Source organism: Drosophila kikkawai, chromosome 3L, assembly GCF_030179895.1.
Source record: "Drosophila kikkawai strain 14028-0561.14 chromosome 3L, DkikHiC1v2, whole genome shotgun sequence".
Lineage (NCBI taxonomy): Eukaryota > Metazoa > Arthropoda > Insecta > Diptera > Drosophilidae > Drosophila > Drosophila kikkawai.
In genome coordinates this window covers 22062108-22076445 of record NC_091730.1, presented here as the reverse complement: position 1 = coordinate 22076445, position 14338 = coordinate 22062108, and the positions used below count along the sequence as shown (strand labels likewise).

The 14338-nt window shown below is 39.8% G+C and overlaps 1 protein-coding gene across 4 annotated transcripts in view; it reads right to left on the bottom strand.

The window, feature by feature from the left end:
• Positions 1-14338, bottom strand: part of LOC108078964 (band 7 protein AGAP004871) — a 40091-nt gene that overhangs the window by 9504 nt on the left and 16249 nt on the right. Inside the window, exons 1-5 of one of the 4 annotated variants that reach the window (XM_017173125.3) lie at positions 8688-9659; positions 5794-5829; positions 4835-4944; positions 4233-4305; positions 3375-3457 (exon numbers count right to left, since the gene is read on the bottom strand). In XM_017173125.3, coding sequence (XP_017028614.1) covers positions 3375-3457; positions 4233-4305; positions 4835-4944; positions 5794-5829; positions 8688-9219 — 834 coding nt within the window. In that variant the 5' untranslated portion in view covers positions 9220-9659. Of the gene's footprint in view, positions 1-3374; positions 3458-4232; positions 4306-4834; positions 4945-5793; positions 5830-8687; positions 9660-14338 lie in introns of those variants that run through there. The other 3 variants (XM_017173129.3, XM_017173126.3, XM_017173130.3) reach the window with 3 other exon arrangements.

Below are 14338 nucleotides of genomic sequence, written 5' to 3'. Positions count from 1 at the left end.
GAATTTTCAGTTGATATGCATTCTTTCACTTTTGCTTTGATATTTGACTGTTTTATTTTTTCTTATATTTTGGGTTTTTGTTTCATTTCTAATTGCAAGAGAGACAATCAGAGCTTTAACTATGCAAATTGTAATAACTGGAAGTTAATGTTCAAAAGACATCAAGAACTAAATACGATTACGATAACGATTACGATACGATATTCAAAATGAAATGCTCGATTCAACTCAAAAAACAATAACAAAAAAAAAAGGAAACCAAAGATGAAAGTGAAACGAAATGATGCGCCAAAAAATCGCATTTCGTATGCACTTAAAGGGAGATTTTGTTTGGGCGATAAATGTGTGTGTGTGTGGAGTCTGAGATTGTGTGTAGTTGCTGTGTGTGTGTGTGTGAATAATAACAACGTCAACGAGAAGATGACTGAGCGGGCTTTGCTTGTTTTTTTTGCTTGTTCATCCGAGGGCATTGCCGCAGTGGCCTTCATGCGATTTACACAAAAAACCGAACAAACTCAAATGGAACACGAAAATGCTGGCGGAATTCGCAGATATACAAGAAAAAAAGGACGAAAAAAACAGAGGAGAAAAATATATATTGAGGGGGTTTATACAGAAACTGAATAAAACTGTATTTTGGCTTTTCGGTTTGCTGTGTGTGTTGTGTGTTTGTATGAGTTTGCTCCACGTGACGTCAGCAAGATGGTGGGAAAAAAGGCTGGAAAGGCCAGCGAATTGAAATCGAACCATCGTTACACCATTACTTCTATCTTAAATTCACTTTTGCCATCGCTTTTCATTTCATATTTCATTTAAGTCTGCCAAGCGAACAATGAAATATGTTCAGGTAAAAATGAGAAATGTGGGGGGGTTTTGCGATAAAAGATCAGGTAAGCGAACTAAAGGCTTGTCCGGAGAAAATTCCCAAAAATAAATGGAGCGCGTATCTTGATGAGACTCCTGTATGTGTCTGAGTGTGCGTGAGTGTGGAAAGGTGAGGCTGGTGTGTGTATGTATGTGGGCTGCATCTGTGATGTGAGTAGTGGTTGAGTGCACACCAATGGCAATAATAATAAAAATCTGCAACATTGTTCAACTTTCAATACGACAACAAGTACCATACACAAAGTATTTAAAATATATGTATATAGAGTTTGTATATATGTATGTTTGATATATAGGATACAACAAAGTCTACCAACAACAACAACAACAACAACAACGAGAGGAGGAGTATAGAGAGAGCAATTGATTCAGAGTGTGTGTTATGATGTGAGTAATGCGTAGGAGAGAGTGTGAGTGCGGTTTAGTCGTAGGAACCGCTATTAAATAAACCAAAATGGAGCCTCTCAGAAATAATGGAGTTTCAAAATTAAATGGACTTCTGAGAGAGTAAATATTTTGGATTATAAAATTTGGATGCTGCTGCTTTTTCTTTTGTTGATTAAAAGTAATGTTTTGAAATTTTAAGTTATGTGGTTTTTCTTTTGGTAAATGATTAATTTTTTGTAATATTTCGTTGTTTTTTTCAAAACCCTGGATATTCGTTTAATTTTTCAAATTTTAATATATTTTATTTTATTTTTTTTGATTAATTTTGAAGATAGCTAATTTAAATTAAATTAATTTAAATTTTTTACCAGAAATAAAATTTTAGGTTTGAAACAACTTTTTTTATAGTGTATACAGAGAAATTTGTTTTTAAGGAAAATATATATTTTATTTAACGCTTTTAATTTTGTTGTTGATGATGCTGTTTTCTTTTGTTGGTGGTTTTAGAAAGCAGGTTTCTTAGCTGGATTGTTTTTTTTTAAGGGGGAAAAGGAGATAGTTATGTTAAGAGATACAGATAGTCATAGACATAAGATAAACGAGTACATAGAGAGAGCAGGAAGACACACAGATATAGAGATAGATAGTGAGACAGACAGAGAAAGAGACTGCAAGAGAGGCTGCAGCAGGAAGAAACACGGTTACGCAGAAAGAAAAGAAAACCAAAACCTTAAAGAAAAGAAAAGACAAGAAACAACGAAGGGGAACCAGAAAATAGAAACCAAAAGTAAACACCGTGACATGCGACGACAACAACAGCAACAACAGGAACAACCAGAGTGGGGAGAAAGAGCACAACAACAAAAAAAAAAAGTGGATAAGAAACCGGGGGGGCGAGGCATAAGTCAAAGAAAGAGAAACGAAGAAACAGAAAGAAAACGTTGCGTATGCGTAATTCACGCTCCAGTTGCGTGTCCTGTGGCCGTGTGTCTGTGTGAGTGTGTTCCTGTTCATGTCAGAGTTTTGGATACACAGAGAAAAAAAAATAATACTATTCAGGATACAAAACTCTTTAATTTAGAAATTCAAATTTGTTTTTTCACTAAATAAATATTACTAGATTTGAATTTAATCTATCTGATTTTAAAAGACTCTTAAAGTCAGATTATTTTTAAGTTGAGAAAGAACAGTGCAATTAATATCTGTTATAAGTTTTATTCATAGCAATAAATAAATTACATGGAAAACGAAAAAAAAACTGGTTTTGTATATAGAAAATAACCCTGCTTTTTACTTAAAGGTTAAGGACCTTTTTCCAAATAAATCTTTCTATCTCTGCGATTCCATTTGAATGTAAACACAAAATTTATCTATCTGCGGCCGAGAAGCTCAACGTTATTTAAAGATTTATGCCATGAATAAATCATTCTTAAATCACGAATTTTTGCTCCTTGAATTTTTAATTTTTTCTCCGTGCATGTGTGCGGTTGGTGTGCATGTGGGGGTGTCCTGTCAGCAGAATCAACACACAACAACTCGGATTTTCCGGCAATGTTCAGCGAAGCTTCTCTGGCGGATTCCGCCAACAGGACCAAAAAAATCTGTGCCTGTCTGTGTGTCTACGTGTGAGTATCTGTGTATCTGTGGGTTTCTGTATCTGTATCTTTTTTTTTTTTTTTTTTGACTAACTCGAAACGGAAAATGCAACTGAAAAATACACATATACATATATATCTATAGATATAGATATATGTACATCTGGTTAGCAAACGTGTTGGCTGGAATAACTTGTGGCAAAAGCTAAAAGTTTAATTGGTTTCTGCTTTACTTGGCATAGTTTTTTGTTTCTTTTTTTTTTTTACTTATTTAAAGTTTTGTCATGTGTGAGGGGGGCTTTTTGAAGTACATAAACTAAACGAATTTCGCATTCTTACTGCTCCGCTGGGCAGCAAAAACACACTGATAGTAACAACAACAACAATATCGAAGAAAAGGCAGCAGCAGCAGCAGCGGCAGCTGTGACTGCAACCGCTCTGCTTGGCCCTGCTCTCCAGCCGGAACTGGGCACCGGAAGTGGCACCGGAACCGGAGCCGGAACTTACCTCCTGCGGTGGCACATCGTAGGTTCGGGTACGCAAGTCCACTCGGGCATAGGAGTCGATGCAGGGCAGGATGAAGAAGATACCTGTAATTACGGCCAAGATGCATTACACTCTCGTTTTGGTATACAGCGAAAAAAAAACACTAGTCAGCATGGGGTATATTTTTACAAGAATTTTCTGTTGAAATTAACCTAAAGTAGGGACAGTAGTAAAGTATTATATATATTCTGAACCTGGTTTAAAGGGGTTATTAACAATTTAAATTTAAAGGATAATTTAAATATAATCGAAAAGAAATCAAAATTTCGATACATTGTTACTTAACGATATTTTCCTTTTAATCGAATAATATAATAAACATTTTTCTATAATATTTTTTGATATTCCGAATTTCGCTTTATCTAATGTACATACATTTTTGATATATTATATCGGACCTTTCTCTTTGATTTTATCCTGCTCTCGATAGTTATGCTTTAAAATTTAAAATTTAAATAATATAACCTAATTTTGTTATATGAAAAAATTATAAAAAAATTAAAAAGCTAAGCTTATATGCTTTTCAAAAAAGTTTCCTCAGTCCCAAGTTTTGTAGACTAGTGTTCTCTGACTGTGTCAGAACTTCGCCTCGATTTGCCTAATCTCTTCCTCCCTGGGAATGGGAGCGCAAAAGCAGAGCACACGGACACTGAGGCACTGAGGCCGCCCTTAGAGTCGCTAATTTGGAGCAAGTGCAGCAATTAACACAAATTCTTGTCGCCAGCAAGCGGCACTAAAATTTGCATAGAATCGTTACCCTGCTGCTCACCTGCGCCTGCACTTGCACCTGCACCTGTCGCTTATGCACTGAGTACTCACCTGGGCCCTTGGCACCACCCTGCATGAGGCGACCCAAACGGAAGATAACCGCGCGCTCGTACTCCTGCACCACCTGGAAAATGTGGCACGTGAGTGAAATGTTCGTGAAATGAAATTGAAACTCGAAGGATTACAGGAAGGAGGTGGAGTTTAAAAATTAAAAAAATACCCTGGGAGCGGTTACTAGCATTGTAATAGGTCAGCTAAGTACTAGAAAAATGATTTAAGAAATACATTTTAAAAGCTAAATTAAACAATATTGAAAATAATGAAATTAATTAAGTAGTTTTTTTTTTAAATATTGTCAAAAACATATTTTATAATAATAAAATACAAAATATGATATAAACGTATTACAAATAAATATGAATAATAGTACAAAATTAGGTAAATTATTAAAACTACTTTTACCTTTCTTATAAAAAAAAAAAAAAATAATTAAAAATGCAAGAACAAAATGAAAACAGATAACAAAAAAATATTTCTGAATGCAAACTAAACTTAGCTAGAGGTTTTCAAATATATTGTTAATCAAGAACTAATTTCAGAGAAGTGGAATAATAATGATAATAATTAATAATTAATTAGTTCATATTGCTTACCTTGAAGCACACGAATAGACTGAATGGTAACGTCATTATCACAAGTGCCACGGATAGAAATATTAGCAATTTTCCGCATGTTGATGCCTTATCGCTGATTTCCTCGTCCGCTGCGAGAGAACGTGGCGAGAAAACGGAAAATGACTTATAGATACATATAGCATGGCTAGATGGAATCAAGTGCTCAAAGCAAATGCTGCAAATTAAGGCTTAAGCTATAAATTCGTTCGTATTTTACTCGCTTTCCTCTTGCACAGCCTGTAACATGAATAATGCGCGGAGCGTTGGCTTTGGCACCAAGGAAAAAAAGTACAGAAAAAAGTCTTAAACGAAAGACCTCCGTTTGGCGCATACAAAAATCGCAGACAGAATGTCGGAGAAAAAAAAGAAAAGAAAATACTGCTGAGCCGGAAAAAATGCGACAAAAACGGAACGGGCATTCTTCATTACGAAACTCGAATTTTTCCTTAAAGTTTAGCCAAAAATTGAAGTTGCTGCCCGAGAGAGAGAGAGAAAAAGATGTGGGCAACAAGTCGCCCATTTCTGCTTATTGATACTTGAGATGCGCCATCATTTCGATGGCCTCGTAAAAGTCAAAACGTTGGTCCTTTGGGGAGCCTGGAAAAATCTGTAGCATACTTAGGTGCGCTCACCGAACAACAAAAAATATTTGGAAAAATACGTTTACATTTATAGAGAGATAGATACAGGCAAACAAGGAGTGTGCATATTTAAATGAAACATCTTAGCAAATACTCGTAGATAGATATAGTTGATAGATAGAAGAAGAAGATATAGATATAGGCATAGTTATAGTTTATAGTTTAATCATGTAACGAGTAAAAAAGTAGCTTTGTGTTGTATCTGTTTCTGTTTCGTTTTTGATTTTTGGCTGTGGGATGTGGGGATCTTTTTCTGTTTTTGACAAAGGGTTTCTGTTCCAAATTGGTGCGACTTACAATAGAGAAATCCATGTGAATGTTTTGCTTGTGTATCTGCAAGAATACGATAAATCGAATAACAGAGAGAAATTAATCGGGAATGCATATCGGCTCAATCATGTGGTTGTCTGGGAGCTGGTTCTTGTGTTTGTCTTAATCCTGTGATCCTTGCCATGCAGTTCTTTTTGGGGTTTACATTTTCTTTTTTGGGTTAATAGCATGCTTCGACGAACTACGAAACTGAAAACGAGAAACTGTCAACTGAAACTAACTATAACTACACAACCGAAGGCGAAATCATAAATTATTCATGCAACACATTTAAATGCTGTTTACGCGTTTGTTGTTTGTCTGCCTTGTGGCACTCGGTGTTCGGTGATTGGTGTTCGGTTTTTGGATTTTCCGACTGCTGCTGGCTTTTTCCGCTTTTCGGTTCGTTGCCAGCTGCAACGGCAACTGCTGGCAATTAGCGGCACAGTTTGCATTTCAGTTTCAATTACAGTTCATTGAAAAGTTGCCACAATGCCAACACCCAGCAACGACGACGTCAGCAAAGTGTTTTTAACGAGCTCTCACCCGCACACTCTGGGCACTCCATACACACACCCCGCACACTGGCACACACACACACACTCTCACAGACACAACATGAAAGGCGACACTGGAAAAAGGAAAACTTTGATGGGCGAATCCTGGCTGGATCCTGGCTAAGCCAACAAGCTGCCAAACATTCAAGGAGCCTCCAGGCTCCCGCCTTCTACCTCCTGCCACCTGCTGCCCTGCCACCTTTCCTGCTTTCCCCTGCCTCCTCCTTGGCCGCAGCAAACTTTTATTGAAATTGATTTCGAAATAATTGCGATTTGAATGTGCCGGGGCAGAATCCGAGAGCGGGGGGAAGGGCTCTATCAAGATGAAAGGCTTTCTGGATTTGCCAGCAACGCTTCGGGGCGCAGTGACCGCAGATCTAATAGATTTATAGCTAAATGGCTCCCATAAAAATGATAAAAGATAGCAAAATGGGACACAGCTCAAAATGTAATTAGGTGTGTGGGTGCTTTTTTTCAACCTTAATTGCCTCGGCTTAAGTCTTTTTTTTTGCAGGATTTAAATCGAATTGAAAGTAAAACAATTTGAAACTCTTTAAGGGTACCGAGGGTTTTTTTTATATCGAAAGATACCACAGATATCTGTAGTAATTTTACAACTTTTAAAAGTTGTTATCCAAGTATTCTAGGTAAGCATTCTCTTTTGCATACTTTTACCCTTTTGTAAAGCTATTTAAGATATAAGAATAATTTTGTAAGTTGAAAATAAACAAAACATCAAATAAAACCCATTTAACAAAATAAAATTCCAATTTTATCATGATCTAAGGTTTTATTTCACCTTAAAAAATCATTATAACATGCTTAGGTGTTTTATTTAAACTATAAAGATGTTTTGTTTCCGTCTGATAACGTCACAACTTCATCGCAACAGAAAATGTCACGACAACTTTAATAGCTTTGCCCAAAGCTTTTCCAATGGAAAATATCCATAACTGTGCACTGGGCATAATAAAAAGCTGAAAACAAGCTAATAATTGCTGTTTTTAATAGCTTTTGCTGGAAAAAGGTGGCCATTTCAATAAACAATGTCTAAAACACGGTCAACTTTCACAGCACGGTTATCTGTAGCCCAATTGATCGCTAATAAATATTTGAGCAGTGCCACTGCAAACAGCACTTGGCTGCGGGTTATTTAATTTTTGTTATTCCAATTGTGTGTGCCTGTGTGTGAGTGTTGGCCAAAGGAAAAGCCAGCAAAAAGTGCTGAATTTACCTTAATGTACAATCTCGGAGAACAATGTGTGGTCATAATTTTTTAATGACCAGCCAGCGGCTGTCCGGCGGTGTTCCATCTCTCGCTCTCGCTCGCCCGCGTGAGCTCCAGCACCACCCACTCGCTCAAGGCAACCCGCTCAAATACCACCCATACTCTGCCACTACTCACCCCCAGCCCCCGCACCACATCAACGCATACGTCAGAGGCAGCCCCTGGCAAAAAGCTTTGCTCTGGAAAATGGGTCAGCTCGTTGTTGCTTTTGGTCCTGCTTTCAACTCCCAGCTCCCAGCTCCTGCTCCTGCTTCTGCTGGTGTTGCTGTGTGCGCTGTTGTTGTTGTTGCTGTTGTGTTATGCCCGTGCTCGTATATAAGTTAAAGCAATTCCTGATTGAATTTTGCATGGGAAATGCGAAAGGAAAGACTATCTGCCCCGACACCTCGCCTCGTCCTTAGCTGCCACTGAAAATCCTTTTGTCGGTCCTAATGAAGCGATTAGCATGCATGTGAAATGGCCCACAGATATATCAACATTTATGTACACCTAACCCGATTAAACAGAGATACACACACAGCCAGTTGGCATCAAAAGATCGAAAGAAATGGGTGATTTTTCTACACTTTCTGTAGGTTATTAAATCAAAGAAATATTCTTCTTAAAGCTAAGAAAATTATGGTTCTAGGGAGTAAAATATCGAAAGTTTGAAAGCATTTTCTATTTTCTATAGCTTTGCTCGTGGAATTTCCATATTATTTACACAAATTAGGGAAAACTATTTCATAAACTATCAAGTTTCATTAAGATTTGAGAGTTATTTTCTTGGGTTTTAGCAGGACTCTCTTATCCTTTCGATCTTCTCATGGACTGTGTGCAGAATGTGTGCGAGAAAAAAGAAAGTTTCGTTCAAAAAAACATATATACAAAATCCAAATTGCGTCTTCTCGAATCAATGTCGCTAGTCGATGCAAAGCGTTTGGTTTATTTTTTTTGGTTCTTGGTGGTGTTTGGGTCCTTGGAGACCGCGCAACAAGTTCAGCCAGCCTACAGTGCACACTCTCCATGAGCCACCAGGACGTCTAGGATGAGCTCACCTCGTCGCGCCTCGGCTCGGTGGATGGCCTGCTGCTGCTGCGACTGCTGCATCAGCGCATGATGGCTGTGTGGCAGCTGCTGCTGCTGTGGTGGTGCCATTAGCTGCTGCTGATTTTGCATTTGCTGCTGCGGCTGCTGTTGGTGATGGTCGCGCTGCTGCAATTGCGGCAACTGCTGCTGCTGCATCTGCTGCTGCTGCAGCGGCTGCTGCGTTTGCTGCTGTTGATGCAGTTGCATGGTGGCATTAACGGGCAGCGGCGATGAGGCTGCATTGCTCTGCTGGTGATGATGCAGATGAAGGTCACGATCCCGCTCGCGCTCACGCTCCCGCTCTCGCTCCCTGTCCCGATCCCGCTCCCGATCCCGCTCTCGATGATCGGCCGATGGACTGGCCGTGGTGGCCGCCGGCGCTGGCGATGCAAAGGTGCTGGTACTGGTGCTGGCCACCTGGCGGGCGGACTGGTGGTGGTGCTGCTGCTGGCGGTGCAGCTGGTGGTCCCGGTGCTCCATGTCCATCATCGAGTCGGGCATCAAGCCGCGCTCGCAAAACGACGCCAGTGCGATGGTTGTGGCTGGCTGCTTCAGCTGGTCAATCGGAGTGGATTCCGGCCTTATCCCGGCCTTATCTCTGGCGCTCAGTCTCAGTCCAGGTTGAGCATCTCACTAGCTCTGTTCTTTTCGCACACGCACACGCCACTAACACTGTCGCGAACACGGTTATGGGTACACAGTCAAGACACGCACACTCGCACACACTCACTACGGTGAGCTAGTTTTCCTAGCTGTGTCCATTTCCCACTCGGCTCGGTGTTACACTCAGCTCGGCTCGACTCCTCTCGGTTCCTACCCAGCTCCTGCTGTCCTGCTGTCAGCTCGCTCAGAATCCAACTGAAAGTGCGCCATTAGCGAGCATCCTTTTATATACTTGCTTGTCCCGAGGAGGAGCTGTTAACCAGAGAGCTTTGGCTCTCAACTTTGTTATCACCAGGCTGGCCGGATCGAAGAGCTTTCCTCTCCCTCAGCAGCAGCGTTAGTGCAGGCTGCAGGTGCAATCGAGAGCAATCCGCAGGAGATGCAGTCCGCTCCCGGCAGCTTTCACCTTTGCCATATTCCCTGCCAGCTTGCACTGACCTTGCGCACTCCCCGACACATTGGTCCTGGCTGGAACTTCAGGAACGAAGCTTTGCCCCCTCGAAGCTTTTCGTCCTGGCAGGGGAAGAGCTCTCACTCTCTCGCTGTCTCTCTCTCTTCCCGGCTGTGGATTTTTAGTTCAGCGAGAAGAGGGACTGTTTTAGCACAGACTTCCCCTGCTGCTGCTGTTGCTGCGTGTGGCGCACAGGTGTACAGGTGACAAACCTAATTTATGACACCTTTAACGCTGTTGATGCCACACTCCATATAGCAGGACCCCTACTCCTCCTCCCAGGGATCTATTGTAGTCAGACTAGAGTGCCCTCTGTGTGTTTGCCAACTGGCATGGAATGATACGAGTACGAGTCTGGGTATGAGCCTGGGCACGGGTCGGGTTGGCTGCCATTCTATACCATCCCAACACATCCTGGCTGCCGCGCCACGCTTGGCTGCGAATTTCTAATGAACCCACCTCCAGAGCCTGTCGAACTGTCGCTGTCGAATATTTTAGGTCACATGTAGCTCCTGAGCTTTGCTTTGAGCTGTCAATTACCGTTTACGCTTCATTAGGCGCCACAAGATGGCAGGCGCGAAGGGGCACACGGCAAGAAAATCACTCGAAATGTGATTAAAATAAAATTGAATAGCATCTTGGGTGTTTTAGAAATCTCTAGGGATTTGAAACCTCTTAATAATTTGTCTAAAAGTATGCAATGATATTGTTAAAGGTAACGAAAGCAGTGTAAATTTTAATTTAGAATTGTGTAGCATAATTTTAGACACTTTTGAAAGGGTTTTAAAAACTCTAGAGATTTCAAAGCGCTCCCTTAAATATTTTAAAATTATTTTTTATGTTCCATAAAGAAGGAGTACATTGACATTTGGAATAGTGCTCAAATATTTCTTAAGGAAACCCGATTCACATATTTTTCCATTAAAACTTCACTTAATATATTTATATTTCTCTCACTGTATAAAAAACATGTAAAAAACTGAGCTAGATGGCCCTCCCCTGGAGCACACAACGCGCTGAAGTGGCGGGCATCCGATATGCCGATATAGCGTGTCAACTGTCGCACCACGGTGCGTATGAGTGTCATTATGTTTGACATTCATTCACAACACTCCACAAAGGAGCATACACACACACTCACACTCTCTACACTGCCTCAGTAGGGCAGTTAATTAATCTCGGGCTGCTGATTAATGTGCGGATTGATTTGGGTATTGCCATAAATTCCCCTTTGCAGACAAATGGGGCACTCGAGTCCCTAGGACCTACGAAGAGGCATTATTATTGAGCAATCAGAGTGGTCTGGGTATGCTTTTGACTACGGACTCTCCACCGTATGGTGCACGTGAACACATACACTTGCTACCAGATTCTAATCACGGAAAGACCAGGGAATTCCCTCTGTGTTGTTGCCATCCATTAAAGGTTAAATTCTCTCGGCAAATAATCGATTGCTGCAGGGTTTAGTGAGGGATTTTGTAGGGGATATGGAAATTATGTCTTTAATAAATATGTATAAATTATAAATAGAACTTAATCATTTCTAAGTTTCTAACAAAAGAAGAAGCTTTTCCAATCTTTATTTTAGACATAGTTCTAAGAACAAAGTTTACCCCCCATAAAACCTACTAAATGACTTGTGTTTACTTTCCAGCTACAAAATGTTTACATCCTATGTCTATGAGATATAGTTTCCATCCTTTCGCTCGATTTGCATTTGGCATTCAATTAAATTGCTTCATTGGGCAGGCAGAAGTAAAAGCAACTGCATGGAAAATTGAGTGGAAATAAAGTTGAGGTTTCAAAGGGAATTTTGGCTCGGAGAAAAGATTGCTAAAAAACCACTTACAATCCTACCCGGGAACAGGACATTCTGCAAACGGAATTTCAAAGCAGGGGCCGACGACAAGACAGGACTTCTTAACCACAACCGGATGGCAGTTAAGTGAGGTCCGCCTCCCGGCTCTTATTCTGCCATACGCAGTTTTTATAGACCGAAACATAAAAGCGAAGCCCAGGCCAGCCCATATCAGCCTATAACGAAAGACAAAGCCGCAAAAGCCATAAACACGATTTGCCAATGCAGAAAGACAGAGAGGGAGAAGAGCAAAAGGATTGCTGGATTGGGCGGGAGTCCTGACGAAGGCGACCGAATATGATGTCACACACAACACATGGGCGAGCGAAATTTCGGCCAAGCACTGTGAACCGTAGGTCCTGCGGCGCTCTGTGTGCGAAATTAGCCAGGCAAATATGTCGCACTTAACAGCCAGCGGAAGAGTATGGCCGAGAGAGAGAGAGAGGTGCCTTTCGGTGGGTGGTGCTCATAGGATGTGGCAGGATGTGGCTCGAACAATGGCCTGTGCAATTGTCGAGGCCTGCGGCGAGGGGTCAGGCGGAGATAAAGGACGCCAACACTCTGGGAAAAGGGGATTCAGTTGCTGGAAAAAGCTTAAATTATTTAGTTATAAAATTAAATTTAGAAATTTAACTTGAGTCTAAGTATTTTTAATATTTTAAATAATATTTTTTTAGTAACCTAAGGTTTAAAAATCTATTTAAAAAGTGTTTAAAAGTAGACAAAAAATGTTTATGGCTCCAAATATTGTTATGTAAATTACTTTTAAAAAGATTTTAACTCTAGAGATTTCATTAACGTTATAAATTTGGTTAAAAATATAAACTAATCCAGCAAAAATTCACTTTAACATTAACTTTGATATATGGCTTTTTACTTTTAATAAAAGTGAGATAAATCCAGAAAAACCTTTAGTTTCACACAAGAAATTTCTGTTATTTCTCTTCTCTTTTTTCTCTGTCCAGAGATAACTGCCCCTATCTTTTCATTCCCCCTTGCCCGCCCCCTTGGCTGCCTTTCAATTGCCAACGTTTGCGCTTTTCCGTCGGGAAAATAGGGGGGAAAATGGAGGAAGGACTGGGCATCGGTTGGGTGGCAAGTATGTGACACAAATGCGTCGAATTATTGTCAGATATGAGGTCACTGTCCCTGTCGCGCAGTGAAAGTTTCCCGAGACACTCGAGCAAACAAACACATTCAATCCTGGCCCTGTTTGTTTGCCCCGCTGCTCGCCTGCTCAGCTGCCCCGTTGGCCATTGTGCGGGCCAGAAGTTAAGCAAAGTTTGCTTGAACAGGACCACAAGTACAACTGGTGGTGCGATGTAACTACCATGTATCTGCGGCTTGTTGCAAAATTCTAAAGGAGCTCGTTGAAAGCGAGGAGGATGTGCTGCTGCTGCTGCTGCTGCTGTGCGTTTTTGTTCCAGCAGAAGCAACAGCTCCGAATCAATTTGCGTGGAGCATTACGGATGCCGGGAGACCCGTATTTTCGTTAGTATTACGGCAGTATTATCCTTTGCTCCTTTGGCCTGCTTGCTGCCTCATCAAATATGAATAGGTGGGCGGGGGCGGTGGCGGTGGTGGAATTTATTCGACACGGCTCCTGGCCACCGAATGAAATATGCCAGTTCGGTTTATGAAACTGATTGGACCCCAAAGTCTCGAGTCTGGGCTGCCCGAGTTCCTCGTTAAAGTTGCATGCGGCTATGAAAAGGCAACTTTTGCAAGAGATACCAAGCCAAAACTGACACAAACTTGTATGTCTATAGATGCACGGCAAAAGATTATGGCCAGAAATAAATGTTCATTAAAAATGCCATGGAAATTAATCGTTTTGAAATGTAAAAAGCTCAGCCAGAAGTTAATTTGGCATAATTAAATATTTAGATCAGCAATAAATCTGGAAAGGATACAACAAGTGAATCATTTGTATTAAAAAAAAAACTGGTAATTGGATTTAAAGCCAATTAAAATGCTATCAGAAAGTATGAATAATATAATTTAAGTTCTTTTTTGCGCAATAATAAAATGAACTCCAGATTTTTTGATATAACTGAATTATTTTTATATTATTCGTTTATAAGTTATAAATGATTATATTTAATTTTAATTAATAATCTGACAATTTAAAATAATTATGGATATTATATACTAAAAATAGTATAATATTATAGATATATAAATTTGTTGAGAAATAATGTAAACAAATTATGGATATTATATACTACAAATATTTGAATATTTTAGGAACTGAATCGTTTAGAAATAATATATTATCTTCATCATATTAAAAGTACTATTTTGAAGGATACTTATGAACCCTTGTTTGATAATTTCCAATTGAAATTTTATTTAAATTCATAGAAAAAACATAAGAATAATTGGAAATTAGTTTTAGCATCGTTATCGACTAAATTACAGCTAATATTAAATAAAATTTCTTCTACTTAACCCAAGCTTATATAAAACCTATTATTCATCAAATTTAAGTAATCAAAATAATGATGATAATACCTTCTCCGCTACCTCAATTTTTTTCATTTTATATTCAAATCTATTCTCATTAAAGCCAGGCCAACTATATCAATGGCCTTCATTAGGCTGGATATTCATCGTTTTGGCAGGCGACTTGCTAAGTCGGTCTACTG